The 18,634-nt window shown below is 48.6% G+C and overlaps 2 protein-coding genes across 2 annotated transcripts; one reads left to right on the top strand and one right to left on the bottom strand.

Annotated features, from left to right (window-relative positions):
- Positions 1 to 7,108: 7,108 nt before the first annotated feature.
- On the bottom strand, positions 7,109 to 7,536 carry EI90DRAFT_3109733 (uncharacterized protein; the record flags this gene model as incomplete). The annotated part of the gene is made up of 1 exon (XM_039062635.1): positions 7,109 to 7,536. A coding segment is annotated over one exon (190 nt), but the record flags the coding sequence as incomplete, so codon positions are not given.
- A 4,061-nt stretch (positions 7,537 to 11,597) lies between these two features.
- On the top strand, positions 11,598 to 13,372 carry EI90DRAFT_3109741 (kinase-like domain-containing protein). The gene is made up of 7 exons (XM_039062636.1): positions 11,598 to 12,032; positions 12,087 to 12,161; positions 12,223 to 12,405; positions 12,469 to 12,543; positions 12,602 to 12,803; positions 12,873 to 13,152; positions 13,253 to 13,372. The coding sequence occupies exons 1-6, from the start codon at positions 11,859 to 11,861 to the stop codon at positions 12,899 to 12,901; spliced, it is 738 nt and encodes a 245-aa protein (XP_038907373.1). The 5' UTR covers positions 11,598 to 11,858; the 3' UTR covers positions 12,902 to 13,152; positions 13,253 to 13,372.
- Positions 13,373 to 18,634: the final 5,262 nt, after the last annotated feature.

Raw genomic sequence — 18,634 nt, forward strand, 5'->3', positions numbered from 1 at the left:
CATCCCCATACCAGGGGACTTACAATGGTGTTTGTACACGCATAAAATGTGTGGCTAGTTGTAGCTCTGCTGATGGGTCACTATTGTCTCAACAGGGGCCAGTATGTATCCAGCAGATCAATATCCCGATTCCGCCTCTCGATGATCTCATGCGCGTATGTTCTGCTCTTTGGAGTCAGTCGTCCTGAATCTGACGAGAATGATCTTTAAAGGGTTTGAAGAGGCAAATACGTATATGGCGTCGGTCAACGCATCCCAACATAGAGCGGCTCTACGGATGGGTTTTATCTTCGGAAACTGAATCATCGACCAGTCTTAGTTTTATTTCCACTTGGTATGCTCACCGCGATCTCCTGGGTTATTTACGCCAACACCCAACTACAAATCGTCGGAAGATGGTGAAATGTCTATATATTTGTGAGAAATAGGGCAATAAGCGACTGACTCTGTCGCAAAGGTGTATCATATAGCGCTGGGTCTTGGCTATCTCCATTCGGAAGGGGTCGTTCATGCAGACATCAAACCGGTATGTTAGCCACACCAGATATTGGCGAGACCTTTAACATATTTAACACTGTCATTCCACTGTTCAGGAAAACATCGTCATAGGGGATGGAGGAAGTCCCTGTTTACGTGGTTTCCAATTCTCGTATGATCGTTTCGACAAATTACTTCCCTCCGATTATCATCTCAGTCCCCGTTTCGGATCCCCAGAATTGCACAATGGCCTCACAAAGGTTCCGGATCGAGGAAGCGATGTCTGGGCTTTTGGCTGCGTCAGTGTACAAGTAATTTTGATCTTATTCTTATTGCCAGGAAAAGACGTTAACCCCTTCCCGCAGATTCTCATTGGTGAACCTCCCTACTCTAACCTTACTGACAATCAGATCCCTGTCGCTGCCGCAAATTCCATGCGGCCCTATGAGTGGGAAGATCTTGGGGAATTCGAAGGCTGTATTGTTGGGTGCTTTGCATATCCTCCACACAGCCGAATAAGCATCAATGGGGTGTGCGATACTCTCGAGTGAGTTGTCAGATAATTGGATAATATCACTAACTCTCTTCAGATCATGCTTAGCAGAAGAGACTAGGGCCGAAACCACCGGAGGTATGGTGTTAAGTTTCATATTCCTATCTCCGCTTATGTTGTGACATGTGCAGGTCGCCAAGGGGGCCATGTCCACCGCAGCGGATTTTCCGCGTCAGGGGAGAAAAACGACCCAACCCTAAAGATTCAGACCCCACATGCGCAGCGGCTCGTCCGGCCTGAGCAATCGACGGGTTCAGGTGCCTTCGTTGACGTGGACCCCGAGCTCCATAGTGAAAGCGATGTGAAGCAGGATGTCCTCCAAGTTGGAACCCCCACTGTAAGGTCCCCCTCCACCACTCGTTCTACACTCCTCCTCAACCCAGAGCAGGGGTTCAGAACCCCTCACCTAGATGGTATTCAATTCTCCCCAACTGATCACACCACCCACTTCGGCTGGATCGCGCAACGTTTTGGGATTTCTTTCTCATGGGTGAGCCTTTCGTGAATCTTGTGCACCCATACATAACTCTTTGACTCAACACGCACTCACGTAGGATGATCGTGCATATCGAAGCACGAATGGCACGGTAATCTATGAGTCACGGCTTCACGGTGGGTCTGATCTCTTTCCCCCGAAAATATGCAACTGACCCCGGTTGTAGTTTTTGGCTCGGTATTCTCTGGCCAGGGGACCAGGAAAAACCATGCCAGAGATGCGGCCGTGTACAATTTTTGCCAAACGCACCCTCAATATCACCCTAGGCACTGGTAGCCCTCTATTGCCGCACCTCACTGGACACTGCATGTTAGAGTCAACTTTCTGAGTCCCGATGTTTGTTGGTTGGGATGGGTCCGACTAGGAACAATCCACGAAAGCTGTCAATGAAACTGTGTGCTTGGGTTTCAAGTAGTCGATCGGACTTGTGGAGCTCAACGGACCGTCGTTCTCTACGGTCGGCTTCACGGATAAAGTCCAAGCATCAATGAAACCTCGTTGAAGCCGCGGGCCCGAGGGTTCCTAAAGACGTATTCTGGGCTACTCTCATCCTGGTAGTTTCGAGTTTTCATAAGGCAAGGTCCGTGAAGTAGATAGTGAGCTGGCATTAGCATTCCCGCAAGTGCGGTGCATGGAAAGCACTACATTACAAGTACTACCACGAGAATGAAAAACTCTTGCCACGAAGCAAACACTTTGGAATCCGTTCATCATACTACTAGGGAAGGTGTTTCATAAGCTAAGTGAAACATTTGATTAATCAGGCCTTCCATCAAATCCGTTGGCATATGCCAAGCCGAGGAACACAAAGAAGAATGTCCGATGTCAGCAAACCTGCGGGAGAGAGTCGCCAATTGGGACGCCAAACCCGTGGCGTCGACTCTGTTGCAGCACCATTTGCTTGTGTAGAGTATGTCGTTAGAGTTTGTCTTCGCACACTTTATCGATGTGCCAACGCATGAACCTACTTTGAAAGGGGCGCGCGGCGGCCGGGGATACTAGTTGAAAGGTATTCTTTATGGCCGCGCACCGCGTGTAACTCTCGCACGGAGTGATACCCCATGACGCGGGGAGCGTACCTATCACATGTTGGGGAGTCGAAGCTGCATTCATCCTCAGAGATGCTGATAGCAAGATATTTCTTTCCATTTCACCCACGAGCCGTTGCCGAATAGTCGGGAGGATCGATGCCCCCACTGGCCATACGCTAATTCACGGTGCAGCATGATCGTAGACCAAGAGTTGTCCCAGCTTTGACTGTGCCAAAGACGATTCGAACTGTACATCAGGAACTAGTGATTCCACGGTTCCCAAAATAAGTAGCATAATGTATAATGCCGAAATGAGCGGGCGGCAGCCATCACTCAGTTCTGGCCAGCTCATCCCCCCATCCCGAGGAATTCGCCTTGAGAATCAGTAGGCTTTTCTAAACCGAAAGCTCGCAGGGTTATCATCCACAGTGCCCATCTACTCCACCTGCTATTTGCATTTTCCTGGGCCTCATGAACGTTGTCAAATGTTACAACACGACGGTGACCAGCCAACAAAGACATCATTCCAGCCAAAGGAGATTTATATTATGGGGTGCCTGGTGACTCCCGCCGACCACACATGCTAAACGATCGGGATGGGCGTCGCACCAAAAATACACTGACCCAATGAACAATGACAGCTCGTTAGGGATCGGGCAACCCCCGGCTCCCGGTTGTGGCGAACTCCCTCTCTCCCCTCATGGCGGGCACAACGAGAGTTTCAGGCAAGGTCAACCACATCAAGTTCTTTTAGGGCGAGATCGAAACCCCATTCCGCACAAAGATGCCCAAGAAAGGGGAAATTAGCAGGTGCGAAGCTTCGTTGTTGGCAGTGCGAGGGAGGGTGAGATTATTAGGAACGACCTCGGTGCGTACCCGGAATATCCTGCACAGCGTATGTGGAGCACCAGGAGCCAGGAGGGAAGAGTGATACACCTCCAGGCAGGGTACATCAGTAATCAAGGAGACGGTTGCAAGCGCAGAAAGGCCACAAAAGCAAAAGATCCCACCGTCATCCTGGCAAATGTTTTCAGAAGGGAGGTCGATCGAAAAGTGGGTGTGGGGTTGGGGGGGCGCAAGCACGGAAATTTGAGACCAAATGCGGCAATGTATTAGTAAGGTGTTTCTCCATTGCGCTGTGAGAAAGGTTGTGTTCGGCTACAAAGTGAAACGAAGCAGATAAAGAAAACTCGCAAATTTTCGGAGTAGGTGATCGGATTTGAGTTTATCCCCGTAGCATGTGACTTTTTATGTTGAAAGCAGAACGTGACTTTACATTGAATACAAAAGCGTCCCGCACGCGTCCATGGAGCGAAAACGACTGGGCACGAGTCTGATGTGGTGCCTAGTGTGTTTGCAACAGCAGAGTGAACGTACTTATTATTGCTTCGTCTGATTTCCAACATTTATCATCAGAATGCTGCGCAACTCATATACTGCAGCAGAAACTTAGGCAGGACTCCAGCCTCTATGACTTCGTAATAGCAGAAACTCATCTTCAGATCTTTGACACGAGTCTGAATTCTATGTGACTTAAAACCATTCATCGCCATCTTTTGGTATCTCCACCTCGCTGCGCTCAAAGGGAAGCGGGCATCAACTTGCAACACCTTCCCTTTTCGTTATGAATGAATTGAGTGCTCTAGGACCCGTTTGAGTCGAATGAAAGCTGATTCAATCAGCTTACCACGATGGACGCATCATCTTCTGCACTGATAGAAGGCTTGCGGGCAGCCGCCGAGGCCAAGGTAAAAGATCTCAGTGGGCAATTCGATCCCTCTCCCCGATCTCTTGTTGGGTCAGGCGGCTACTCCACTGTCTATATTGCAACTTGGAGGTCTCCTGAATGTGAAGGACCAGTGAAGGTTGTCACCCTTTCTTTGGAATAACCGCCAATTTATCATTCTTGTGCCTCGTGCCAGGTTTGCTACAAGGAGCTTCGTCCACCTGTAAGCAACATGCGTGAAGCTGTGGAGAGGACAAGGAAAACGGTCAAGGTGAGTCTCCCATATTCCTGCAAACAAGAAATTTAATGGCCATCCAGTACCTTACCCGTGAGATGGGAGTTTGGAGTAAATTGGATCACCCTCATATCCTCAAGTTTCTTGGATTTGCCGTCGAAGGGGATGGATGCGATGTAAAGGGTGTACTGGTTTCTCCTTGGTGTCCAAATGGGAGTGTACTCGAGTATCTAGAGAAGAACCCACATGCAGAAAGGATTGATTTGGTGCGGACTCTTTAATTTCACATTCGCTTTCGTAGCACAATGAATATATCGTGATTTATTAGGCAAGGGGTATCGCGAAAGGACTTGACTATTTGCACCATTTGACGCCAGCAGTTATTCATGGAGATCTCAAGCCTGTCAGCCAAACTCTCTATTGGTTGCTTCCATTTCGCTCACTCCTATCTCAAAGGCAAATGTTCTCGTTAGCGATGATCACAATGCAATATTATGCGATTTTGGGCTGTCCCGCTTTAGCAGTGAACTCACTACGGGTCAAACATCCTCAGCTGCTGCTTTCACGATCAGGTTCACGCCCCCGGAGGTAATATTAGATGAAGAGAGGAAGAGCATAGAAAGCGATGTTTATTCATTTGCATGCACATGTATTCCGGTGAGTTCGATATCTTTCTTGCTGATCCGGTCCTGAATTTCATGACCCAACCTGGCCAGATATTATTCGGCAAACAACCATTCTCTGGTCTGAATGACATCCAAATAGTTGCGCGGATTCCGAAAGAAGTCCCTTGGAACTGGGATCTCAAGGACCCGCTGCAATGCACTTTGTCTGACTGCTGTTCCGTGGTAACCGAGAATCGCCCCTCTATTCGGAAGGTCCTGCAAACTGCTGCATTTGTTGGATCCTCCCTGCCTCCCGAAGTTGCCCACGAACTAAACATGTCCAACGTCGGTGAGTCATCGGGCCTCCGAATGCTTTTTTTTTAGTTTATGTAAGAACTGGAGGCTATTCACTTACGAATCCATGTAGTAATGCCGCAGCTCTTCTCAACGCTTCAAGTGCCCAATGTTAACGCAAGAAGGATCCCAATCCCTGAAAACGGTGTCATTGCTGCCATTCATGTCACAGCATTCCAAGGCGCAATCGATACGCTGCTGAGCGTCGCCAGGTAAACGGTTGATCCACTTTGGTTTTTCCATCTAGGGTCTAATGTGGCCATTAGATCTGGCAATCCTGGTGATGTCCTTACGTCGATGAAGGCTGTTGAGGTTGCAGTGGATGCCATCACCGACGACGTGAGAGCATTTGAGCTGTCATCTCCCCGTGATATTAGTAGCGAGACCATTCCGAGTTGGTACCTCCGGGAACGTGTCCATGCAGCGCTCAGGAATCTCGTATCTGCTGCGCAACAACATGCGTCTGGTTTCGGCTTATCGCCAATTAGTCTTATGGACGCGGCTGCCAGCCATGTATCTTCAACCATTATCGATCTAGTTGAACGAAACACCCCGTCGAACGAGCGTGATTCTATCCGGTTTCCTACACATCACTCAGGTAGACGCCGCCCATTCCATCCTACTATCCTTCGTTCCCTACACGAGGTAGCACAAAGGGTGCAGCGTATGCGAACGGCGGCAGAGGCTTTGACACCCCTCCCGGACCCGGACCACCTGGATCGAGCCATCAGCCAGAGTGCCCCCTAGTCACAAACGGCTACTGGAAATGGGAGAACTCCCGTTGGAGGTCAGTACTTAGCAATGTGTATACAGTGATGCGGTGTCGTCACACGTTCTTATCAGACACATGAAGGTATTGACTTTCAAGGTTTCACAAACGCCATCAATAATTTTACTAAGCAGAATCGTCTTTCTATCCAATGGAAATTTAGTTGCCCCTTTGGCCTGGTTTCGCCTCCATGGTGGACGTACACATGGTAAAATGTCCCCTCTTAGGCGCGATATGTACTCTGATGGTCTTGCAGTAGATAATCAGGGACATGTTGGACTTCCTTTCCGCGACGGAAAACGATGCCAGTAGGAAAGCTTGCATTGCCTTTGGGGTTCAAGTTTGATGTACCCGAGGTATCACGTCTGAACATCTTTCCCTGCTCGATTTTTGGGCTGGGAGGGACCACGATATAGGCCAATCGACCTTGTAGCCAACATCATGCGCACCACGTACCACCTGTCCTTCGATCACAGTTTTTTTGTTCAGATGTGACAGCGCCACTCTAGCCATAATGCAATTGAAACAGATTTTCGGATAACGTCATGACCTCGGTGTGCACCCGGAATATCCTATACAGCGTGTGGATAAAAATGTGGAGCTAGCACCAGGGAGGGAAAAAATGATACGACTCCAGGCAGGGTGGTCAAGGCTCAGGCACGGTGTAAAACATATCCAGCTTCACATCCATGATCAAGAAGACGGTTGCAAGCGCAGCAAGGCCACACGAACCCCACCGTCATCCTGGCAAATGTTTTCAGAAGGGTGTCAATCGAAAGGTGGGCGTGGGGGCGCAAGCACGGAAATTTGAGACCGAATGGGGTAATGTTGGGGTTACTCTGCACACAGAGTCACTAACCACTCCCGATATTACGCAATTGGCGACGCTGAAAATTTGTCATCATCTTCCCTTTTGGGTTGTTTCCTTTTCTTTACATGCTTTCTTTTACGTCATCTCGCCTGTCCCTTCTCTTCCTTTACTTTCCTTCCACCATTTCCGCTCCCACTCGGCTCTTGTCCTTAAAGTCTCGGTTTAATCATATGCTTTTCCTTCCTCTTGCACGCAACAATGTCACGCATGCATTAAAAGGTGTCAACGTGCTTGGTGATGTTCCTGTGTCTGACCACAGGTATTCCATTGTCTGTCCTTGTGCACGGTAGTCCATGAAGGTGTATGCTGGTTCCACTGTGATTTGTCGCCATACCACCTTCTTTTTCGCTCTGCCTTTAAATAATTGCAGACTCCGAATGACTGGAAAAATTGGATTGTGTTTGTCAGATGTCTGCATTCCAATTAAACACATATTTTTATAGCCTAAGGATATTCGCCAAACAAAAATAGAAATAGATTCATGCTGGGACAGGCGAAAGAAAGCAAGGGCTGTGCAGAGTTAAGCGAAGCGCGAAGCGCAAGCACTCTAGTAATGTATTAGTGACGTGTTGTGAGGGACCTTGAATCGGCGAAGGCCGATAGACGAGCTTTGAGATCGTGAACGAGGGTGAACGTACTTATTGTTGCTTCGTCTGATTCTTAACATTCATCATTGGAGTGCTGTGCGACTCATAGGTATACTCCAGTAGACACCCATCTTCAGATCTTTGACACAAGTCTGAATTCTACGCGACTTAAAACCATTCATCGCCACCTCTACCTCGCTGCGCTCAAAGGGAAGGCATCAGCGCGAGGGGATAGTGGGCATAAACTTGCTCTGTTTGCAACACCTTCCCTTTTCGTCATGAATGAATTGAGAGCTCTAGGACCCGTTTGGGTTGAATGAAAGCTGATACGCCGTAATCAGCTTACCTTCTGCGAACAGCTTCACAATGGACGCATCATCTTCTGCCCTGATAGAGGGCTTGCGAGCAGCGGCCAAGGTGAAAGATCTCAGTGGGCAATTTGATCCCTCTCCCCGATACCTTGTTGCGTCAGGCGGCTACTCTACTGTCTATATCGCAACTTGGAGGTCTCCTGAATGTGAAGGACCAATGAAGGTTGCCACGTTCTCTTTGCCAGAATAGCCGCCAATTTATCATTCTCGTGCCTCGTGCCAGGTTTGTTACAAGGAGCTTCGCCCACCTGTAAGCAACATGCGCGAAGCTGTGGAGAGGACGAGGAAAACGGTCAAGGTGAGTCTCCCATATCCCCCGCAAACAAGAAATAGTCCTTATAATGGGCATCCAGTACCTTACCCGTGAGATGGGAGTTTGGAGCAAATTGGATCACCCTAATATCCTCAAGTTCCTTGGCTTTGCCGTCGAAGGGGATGGATGCGATGTAAAGGGTGTACTGGTTTCTCCTTGGTGCCGAAATGGGGGTATACTCGAATATCTAGAGAAGAACCTACATGCAGAAAGGATTGAATTGGTGCGAACTCTTTGATCTCGCATTCGCTTTCGCAGCACAATGAATATACCGCGATTCAGGCAAAGGGCATCGCGAAAGGGCTTGACTATCTACATCATTTGACGCCAGCAGTTATTCATGGAGATCTCAAGCCCGTCAGCCAAGCTCCCTCTATTAGTTGCTTCCATTTCGCTCACTCCTATCTTAAAGGCAAATGTTCTCGTTAGCGATGATCACAACGCAATATTATGCGATTTCGGGCTGTCCCGCTTTAGCAGTGAACTCACCACGGGTCAAACATCCTCAGCTGCTGCTTTCACGATCAGGTTCACGCCCCCGGAGGTAATATTTGATGAGGAGAGGAAGAGCACTGAAAGCGACGTCTATTCATTTGCATGTACATGTATTCCGGTGAGTTAGATATCTCTCTTGCTGATGCGGTTTTGAATTTCATGACCCAACTTGGCCAGATATTATTCGGAAAACAACCATTCTCTGGTCTAAATGACATCCAAGTAGTTGCACGGATTCCGAAAGAAGGTCCTTGGAACTGGGATCTCGAGGACCCGCTGCAACGCACTCTGTCCGACTGCTGTTCTGTGGTGACCAAGAATCGCCCCTCTATTCGGAAGGTCCTGCAAACAGTCCCATTTGTTGGATCTTCCCCGCCTCTCCGAGGCACCACAGGTGTTCTGAAGAGCATCATAGCGCCCCACGATGCTCGTGTATTAAACATATCCAACCCTGTCGGTGAGTCATCGGGCCTCCAAATGCTTTTTCGTTTAAGAACTGGGGGTTATTCATTTACGAATCCATGTAGCGACGTCGCAGCTCTTCTCAGGGCCTCAAGTGCCCAGGCGACTTTCTCCCCGAATTCGCATAGAACGTGAATTAATGAAGGAAGATAAGCGGTTGAACCTCGCGAAAACAATACAGCCCGACCAACTGCGTGTACCTGAAAGTTATCCTGCACCCCCGTACCGGGGGACTTACAATGGTGTTCGTACACGCATAAAATGTGTGGCTAGTTGTAGCTCTGCTGATGGGTCACTATCATCTCAACAGGGGCCAGTATGTATCCAGCAGATCAATATCCCGATTCCGCCCCTCGATGATCTCATGCGTGTATGTTCTGTTCTTCGGAGTCAGTCATCCTAAATCTGACGAAAATGATCTTTAAAGGGTTTGAAGAGGCAAATACGTATATGGCGTCGGTTAACGCATCCCAACATAGAGCGGCTCTACGGATGGGTTTTGTCTTCGGAAACTGAATCATCGATCAGTTTTAGTTCGATTTCCACTTGGGCTCACCGCGATGTCATGGGTTATTTACGCCAACACCCAGCTACTAATCGTCGCAAGATGGTGAAGTATCTATATATTTGTGAGAAATAGGGCAACAAGTGACTGACCCTGTCGCAAAGGTGTACCATATAGCGCTGGGTCTTGGCTATCTCCATTCGGAAGGAGTTGTTCATGCAGACATCAAACTGGTATGCTAGATATTGGTGAGCCCTTTAACATATTTAATGTTGCCATTCTACTGTTTAGGAAAACGTCAGAATAGGGGGTAGAGGCAATCCCCGTTTACGTGGTTTCCAATTCTCGTATGATCATTTGGACAAATTACTTCCCTCCGATTATCATCTCAGTCCCCGTTTCGGATCCCCAGAATTGCACAATGGCCTCACAAAGGTTCCGGATCGAGGATGCGATGTCTGGGCTTTTGGTTGTGTCAGTGTACAAGTAATTTTGATCCTATTCTTATTTCCAGGAAAAGGCGTTAACCCCTTCCCTCAGATTCTCATTGGTGAACCTCCCTACTCCAACTTTACTGACAATCAGATCCCTGTCGCTGCCGCAAATTCCATGCGGCCCTATGAGTGGGAAGATCTTGAGGAATTCGAAAGCTCTATTGTTGGGTGCTTTGCGTGTCCTCCACACCGCCGAATAAGCATCGATAGGGTGTGCGATACTCTCGGGTGAGTTGTCAGACAACTGAATAATATCACTAACTCCCTTCAGATCATGCTTAGCAGAAGAGACTAAGGCCGAAACGTCTGAGATGTCCACCGGAGGTATGGAGCTGCAGATTCCTATCTTTGCTCATGCTGTGACATGTGCAGGTCGCCAAGGGGGTTATGTCCACCGCAGCGGATTCTCCGCGTCAAGGGAGAAAAACCACCCAACCTTAAAGATTCGGACTCCAGATGCGCAGCAGCTCGTCAGGCCTGAGCAAACGACGGGTTCAGGTGCCTTCGTTGACGTGGATCCCGAGCTCCATAGTGAAAGAGATGCGAAGAAGGATGTCCCTCAAGTTGGAGTCTCCATTCCCCGGCTTCCCTCCGCCACTCGTTATGCATTTATCCCCACGGTATACCCACAAATGGGCCGTAATGCCATAAAGCTTGATGAGGCATGGAGAAAGTTGAAGTTCGAGCTTCAATGGGTGAGCCGAGTTACGCACAACATCGAGTTCTCCTTATTCTCATCTCTACAGGAGGACGATACATACAAAGACATGAATGGGGACTTTGTATGGTACTCGCGTGTTTTCAGTGCGTGTTGCTCCTTATCCTTTAGCACACATGCTAAGACTGTTTCTCAGTTGATGGTGTTCTAAGTGGGACTGGTCAGGCAAGCAAGAAGGGCATCGCTCGAGATCAGGCCGCGTACCACGCCTTGTTGCGCCTGATGGACCTGCACTATGCCATCGGTGACCAATCCCAGCAACTCTAAACTAGCGCGGCTCTGTCTTATTCTTACTTTGGCTCTGATATCGTACTTCCCCCACAAGCACGAAGGACATTTTAACGCGATGCATGTGCTCCCTTTTTATCGCAGTACTTCGGTAGTATAAGTAGCTTCGTCGGACATTTCATCATAATACACCAACACAGTCGAATTCTCTGTGTACTTAGATAGGTATACTGCAGTACAAACACATCTTCAGATCTCTGATACAAGTCTGAGTTCTACGCGACCTATCACCACCTTTTGTTTTCTCACGGCATCTCTACCTTGCTGCGCTCAAAGAGAAGGCATCGGTGCAAGTGGATGGTGGGCGTGAACTTGCCACATGAATGAATTGAGCTCTAGGACCTGTTTGGGTTGAATAGACGATTCAAACAAGTAGACGCATTTCCTCTTCGCCCCGAAAGCTGATACCCTATGATCAGCTTCTCTTCCACGTGTTGGCTAGATTATCACTAGGGGCTAACAGTCAATTCCCAGTGGAGAGCCCGTTCGTTCCGCCAACGGCTTCACGATGGACGCGTCGTCTTCTGCCCTGATAGAAGGCTTGCGGATGGCAGCTGCTGAGGCCAAGGTAAAAGATCTCAGTGGGCAATTCGATCCCTCTCGATCCCTTGTTGGGACAGGTGGCTACTCCACTGTCTATACTGCAACTTGGAGGTCTCCTGAATGTGAAGGACCTGTGAAGGTTGTCACGTTCTCTTCGGAATAACCGCCAATTTATCATTCCCGGCCATCCCAGGTTTGTTACAAGGAGCTTCGTCCACATGTAAGCAATATGCATGAAGCTGTGGAGAAGACAAGAAAAATGGTCAAGGTGAGTCTCCCATATCCCCCCCCCCGCAAACAAGAAATAGTCCTTATAGTGGGGCATCCAGTACCTTACCCGTGAGATGGGAGTTTGGAGTAAATTGGATCACCCTAATATCCTCAAGTTCCTTGGCTTTGCCATCGAAGGGGATGGATGCGATGTAAAGGGTGTGCTGGTTTCTCCTTGGTGCCGAAATGGGAGTATACTCGAGTATCTAGAGAAGAACCCACATGCAGAAAGGATAGACTTGGTGCGGACTCTTCCATCTCCGCATTCGCCTTCGTAGCACAATGAATAAACCGTGATTCATTAGATAAAGGGTATCGCGGAAGGACTTGACTATTTACACCATTTGATGCCAGCAGTTATTCACGGAGATCTTAAGCCTGTCAGTCAAAACTCCCTCTATTAGTTGCTTCCATTTTCGCTCACTCCCGTCTCAAAAGGCAAATGTTCTCGTTAGCGATGATCACAACGCAATGTTATGCGATTTTGGGCTGTCCCGCTTCAGCAGTGAACTCACCACGGGTCAAACATCCTCAGCTGTTGCTTTGGCGATCAGGTTCACGCCCCTGGAGGTAATATTAGGCGAGGAGAGGAAAAAGTACCGAAAGCGACGTCTATTCCTTTGCATGTACGTGTATTCCGGTGAGTTTAGATATCTCTCTTGTTGATGCAGTTCTGAAATTCCATGACCCCACCATGAACCCTGGCCAGATCTTGTTCGGCAAACAACCATTCCCTGATCTAAAGGACCTCCAAATAGTTGCACAGATCCCGAAAGAAGGTCCTTGGAACTGGGATCTCAAGGACCCGCTGCAACGCACTCTGTCCAACTGCTGTTCTGTGGTGACCAAGAATCGCCCCTCTATCCGGAAGGCCCTGCAGACGGTTACATTTGTTAGGTCCTCCCTGTCTCCCCGAGGCACCACGGGCGTTCCGAAGAGCATCATAGCGCCCCACGATGCTCATGCATCAAACATGTCCAACCCTATTGGTGAGTCATCGGGCCTCAAATTCCCCGGGGGTTCGGCGGCATAAGCATTTCCTTTTGGCCGAGTTATAGTTTACCTGTCTGATTCTTCTTCCTGTCGTAGGAGACTACATAACGAGATTAGTGCGGTACGCTCGCGAGTATAACATTCGGTTACGCAAGGTAAGACATGCCCTTTAACATGCGTATAGGTGGAAAGACGAGTTGGCTGGCGCATGGGAAGTGTGTTTTTTTATGGTGGGCTCCCGTTCATTGTGTCAGTTTAAACTATTCATCTTAGGTCTTCTAGCGGGTGGCATTTTTGTGTGCGGGTTCCACACAATATAGTCCGACCAGCGCGTGCCTCCGACGATGGCCCGCATTCTTGACACTCCAGATCCTTCTGGGGGGAGTAACCGGTGCGGGGGTTCCGATTTTGGGACTGGGATGACCACTATACAGGCCACCATTATTTGCATCCCATTCGACCCTTTCAGCCATCGCTACCAACCCTGACCATGTTCCGCCTGTCCTTCGATCGCAATTTTTTTTGTTTCCTTGGTTCAGACCAACCGTAATGCAGTCGAAACAGATTTTGGGATAACAACCCTATTACTATTACTGCCCGCAATGGTGGCCAAGGCTTGATCACAGTGAAATGAATAGAAAACATATCAAAGAAATTTGAGACCAAATGCGGTAATGTGTTCTCCATGCGCTGTGAGAAGGTTGTGGGCAAGCCGCAAAGTGAAACGAGTCGGATAAAAAAAAAACTCAAGCGAAGCCGCCGACACGATTTTGGAAAGAAGGAATCTATCCTTGGGGACGACCATCCGAATTTAAGGGATGTACTCCGAGGTTTCAAGTACGGAAGCTAGCGTCAACTTAACATACCCCCCCTCCCCCAGGGCGGGCGCACGCTTTTCAACTGGGACTTGCGTTAACGTCGTGCATGTCTTGCACAATTAGGCTTGATGAGTTCTGAAAGCAGTTGGGGGAACCCACCCAGTGACAGGGCAAGGAGTCAACGCAGGCCACGATCATAACAAGTGTTTCCCCGGGCAGAGAATGGATAATGGAAACCATGTGGAGCAAAAGGAGGACCTGAGAAAATATTGTCACACACCATATGCGTCAACATAAACATTGATACCTGATCGACAGGCAGCGGGAAAATGAACGGGTTCATGAAATATTTTCGCGGCCTCCCCCACAAACCTAGGTTATGCGGATCATCATCCACCGGCTGAACGGCAAAAGAAAACCCGAAGGAATTCATTCATGCGGACTGCGAAGAATAAGCTCAAATGACGATTGAGCGGCGGCAGATCGTACATAGCGTTGAATACTATTTAATATATGTTTGATTACTCTTAAATCTTGTGGCTTGCCTGTTGGGATTTACCAAGAGTGGGGGGGAGAGCTTTTAACGCAAGTCCATGACTAGTTCAACGACAGGTCGACGTAACACGCGACCCTCAAGGGGTGGGTCCCGTTATCCCACATACGTCGCTCGTCAACAGCGTTCGTGCTCTGCACAATAGCTTTATGAAAGCGTGAGACGAAATGAAGAAGAGCACGGTTACCCGTTTAAGATCATCCAGATAGCGTTTGCCAAGTGGCACCCGTGGTGGCCGGAATGGTGGTGATGAGGAACTATACTAGAAGCCAAATGAGCCCTCTTGAATCATTCCCTTATAGTCATGACGCGTGACACAAGCCGAGATGGGTTATGATGGACAAGCGCAAACTGCTTGGATGAGCCGGTGGGGAGAGTGACAAGCACTAGTACTGGCAGGGCAACGGCGAGGGATCAACAGGCACCGAATTTGCATTTAGAGGTCGAGGAATGGCCGTGGAGCCCGGATCCGGATTTGTTGTTCTGGATCAAGGTCAACTGTTCCCTGGAACCGCCTCCTGATCCGAACAGCATAAGGATAGAGATCTTGATAGATCCCGTTGCCGGCCGCTTACGCATGGTATCGAGAGCTTTAACACGATACAAGCTCCCCGCCAAAGGAATTTAGCTCGACAGGGAGAAGCCATGAGCTAGGACGCAGCAGAACTAGTACTGTTTACATAGCTAGCCTCGTGTGTAACCCTCGCAAACTAAAAAGCGGTGTTAAACTGCTGACGACTACCCCGAGAGATCTTCGGCCTTTCGTAGCCGCAAATATGACGGGGGGGGGATATTACTGATAAGAAACATATTGGTGAGAGTTATTTGGCACAACAACCAAAGTAGCATGTGCAAACAGTTACAGTCCAGATATACAAAAAAGGGGAGGGGTCTATCCATATGGCATCAATCTTCGCAAAGTCCTCGCCTGTGATTTGTTGGCGTATGCCGGTTGTCCTAATGGATCAAAAGGAAGTGAGGGGCGGTGCATCAGCGGTTACAGTCACGAAGAAAGAAAATAGAAAAGAAAACGAGTGGTACGTAATTACGTAAATGGATGGATAGTTGGAACGGGGGCAGTGAAAGCAAGTAAGAAAACGGTTGATCCGACCTAATCGGTTGAGTCGCGACGAAGACATTCCTGTGTTCAAATGTGTTTTCATAGTCTTCCCTAGTCAAACCGCGAGTCATTATGCTCTCTAAGAAAAAGAAAAGAAAAGCTATCTATACCCGCTTGAACATGCCATTAGGGAGCGCCGTCCATCTTTTCTTAGTTCCCGAGTCTAAAAACCCCAACCGAATGAATGAATGAATGAATGAAAAAAAAATGACGAGGAGAAGAAGAAGAAGAAGCCGTACGTACGCGTCTTGAGCTTTGGGTACAGGTTTGCCGATGAAGAGGAAAACGCACGAACACCTTGGAAGGCACGCGCACCGGCCTCCAGCAGCAGCCAGAACATGTTATTGGAGGGGCTGCAGTTTGAGAAACTGAATTTGTGCCCCCCCTCCATTCAATTCATGATCCGAAGTCACGTGTACAGCCTCACCAAGTTCCCCCGTGATCCGCGTTGAATAGAGCCCAAATGTTGTCCCTTCAACTGCAGAGGAATGGGCATACGTAGGAGGGATGGCTATTATATAAGGTGGGTGTGAACTTCTGGTCTTTCGGTCATCCCCCCCTCCTTTTCTACTTTCGAGGTCTCCTCGCTATCCTTACGTGCTTTTTCTTGTTATTCGCGACTTGAACCACTGCAACACAATGTCTAACGCCAACGATCGCAAACAACAGCGTCCTACCTTTGATCCCCCACTTCGCAAGTCTTTCCTCAGTGGTGACCTCACAGGATGGACGCTCGACATGCCTCCGCATTTGCACAAGTTGTAAGTTCTCTCTCCCCTTGATATTATTATATAGCGCCTTCCGACGTAAGGGAGAGATCGCCCTCCCACAATCACGTTTGACGCGCGCCCATTTCTTTTCTTTTTTATATATATACCCACTACTTTGACTGACGCCTCCCATTGCGCCACACCCCACCAGCACTCTAGGCTTTTTCCCTTTCTACGTTTCCCTCATCCCGGTCGCTCGCTTACTCACCCGGCCAAACGGATGGTTCACTCTCTTGCTCGATAAAGTGCTCGGACCCCGAAACGCCGTTTCGATCATCAAACTTGTGGCGTACGCCACTTTTAATGCTTACGTATTCACCGCCGTGGGAAGTGTCTACGGACAGAGTACGCACCCGAGGGGATACCAAAATAACAGTTGAGTACTGATGTTTCTTTTTTTTTCTTTTTCTACTTGGGGGGGAGGGACCTGCCATGCTATGTACAAACACTGTCGCCGTTGTTGTATGAATCGAATCGGCGGTTTGCTTCTACCCGCCTTTTCTTCTTTCGGCATTTCATTTGAGAACGGACATGTATTAATCAACAATTCATTCTTTCATCGATTTATTACACACACAGTGCCCCGTCTCGGTAGACACGAAATCAGCGGATTCGCCCATCGTCTCATGTCAGCTCACCATTCCATCCTCGAAACCTTCCCCGCTTTCGGAACCGCCGCCGCTCTCGTCTTTGCTACCCATGGCATCGCCAAAACCGTCGGAGCTTCCACTCTCATCGACGGACTCTTCTTGCACGTTTTCTTGAAACACATCCTTTTCTGGGTGTGCTACGTTTTGAACGATGATTTCAATCGTTCTGGTGCGCATGTGTTGAGCATTTCGACGTTGGTTAGCGTCTTGCTTGAGTTGAGCCGATCTTTGTAAAACACAAAAAACAAGGGGGGGAAAGGAGAGGAAGGGGTAGGGGTAGAAGGACGCGCTCTTGCCCCGGTGTGTGTGTGTGTGGCGCGGTTTTTGCAGTTCAATTTCTTCGTTTGGCCTCGCCAGTCAAATTCATCGGCAATTTTTGATATCGCCGCCTAATCATTGCCTTTTGTTTTTTCTTTTGTTTTTGGACACATTATCACTGCGTGTGTATGGTGGGAGGGAATTATTGTGTCCTCACGTAATGTATATTTTTGGTCTAGAATGAACACGAGCTATTAAAGTGATCAACTCATCGCAAAGCTGGTATATAATGAGAGAGAGCACAAATGACTCAACAAAATTTCTCGCTCATCGGCAGAAAAAAAAATATGTTCAGATCGCATGTAAATTCGCCTCTAGCTGAATTATCCGCATGCACATGCAATGTCTTTGATGTCCTGGATGATATGGCCCCGAGCTGCAGCTAAGGGTTGATTTCGGCCTAATCAAAATCTGAGCAGCGGATTGGAGATAAGCTAGCCCCCCCCCCAAGTATTGACGGCCAATCGCACTCGCGCGAATCTCAAGATTCGCCACCAAGGGCCCATGCACAAGCGTATTCGAATATTCCTTACATAAGGAAACTACCTCGATACCTCATTAATTAAAGGAACCATCGATCATAAAGTTCTTCCCGCCTCAGAAGGAGATTTGGCCGGGCCTCGCCATGCATGTCTGGTCGCCCCGTGTACATACCGAAGAATTGTCCTTAGCTCATTTAGCCCATGAACAATATATATGTATCTTCCGAATCTCCGGAAAAATAATTCCTACCTACCTCTATGTACGGCACTGGTACCGTGTAATCCGTACTGTCCTTCCGGCATCGCGCGGCTTCCACGCGCAACACCCTACCCGTCACAACCCGAAAATAAACCGAAGGGGCCCGTTGTTGTAATTTACCAATTGCAGGGGCCCAGGTTACTGCGTGGATATCACTTACACATAAGCATCTATGATCCTAACACTTTGACAGATCGGGAAGATCGACGTTGGATGTTAATTATCAGCAGAGGTGAAAATATGTAGCTCCAGGTGCTATCAAATATCGGGTCGCAGATTGTAGTCCCGACTGAACCCCCTAGCTGTTGGGGGGGGATGGTTAGGTTACCAGGAGAAATGATTTTTCCCCCCCCTTATACCATCATCGATCTATGGCGCGATTCTGCTGATGTTCCAACAAGACCAGATTGGATGAACTGATATGAATCCACAGAATGGGTCCGCTAGAGGGGGGCTCAAAGTCGTGTAACGCAACAGTACTGCATATGACCATAATGGGTGAGGGGAG

The sequence above is a fragment of the Cantharellus anzutake genome (assembly GCF_015039405.1).
Source record: "Cantharellus anzutake strain C23 chromosome Unknown EI90scaffold_422, whole genome shotgun sequence".
Lineage (NCBI taxonomy): Eukaryota > Fungi > Basidiomycota > Agaricomycetes > Cantharellales > Hydnaceae > Cantharellus > Cantharellus anzutake.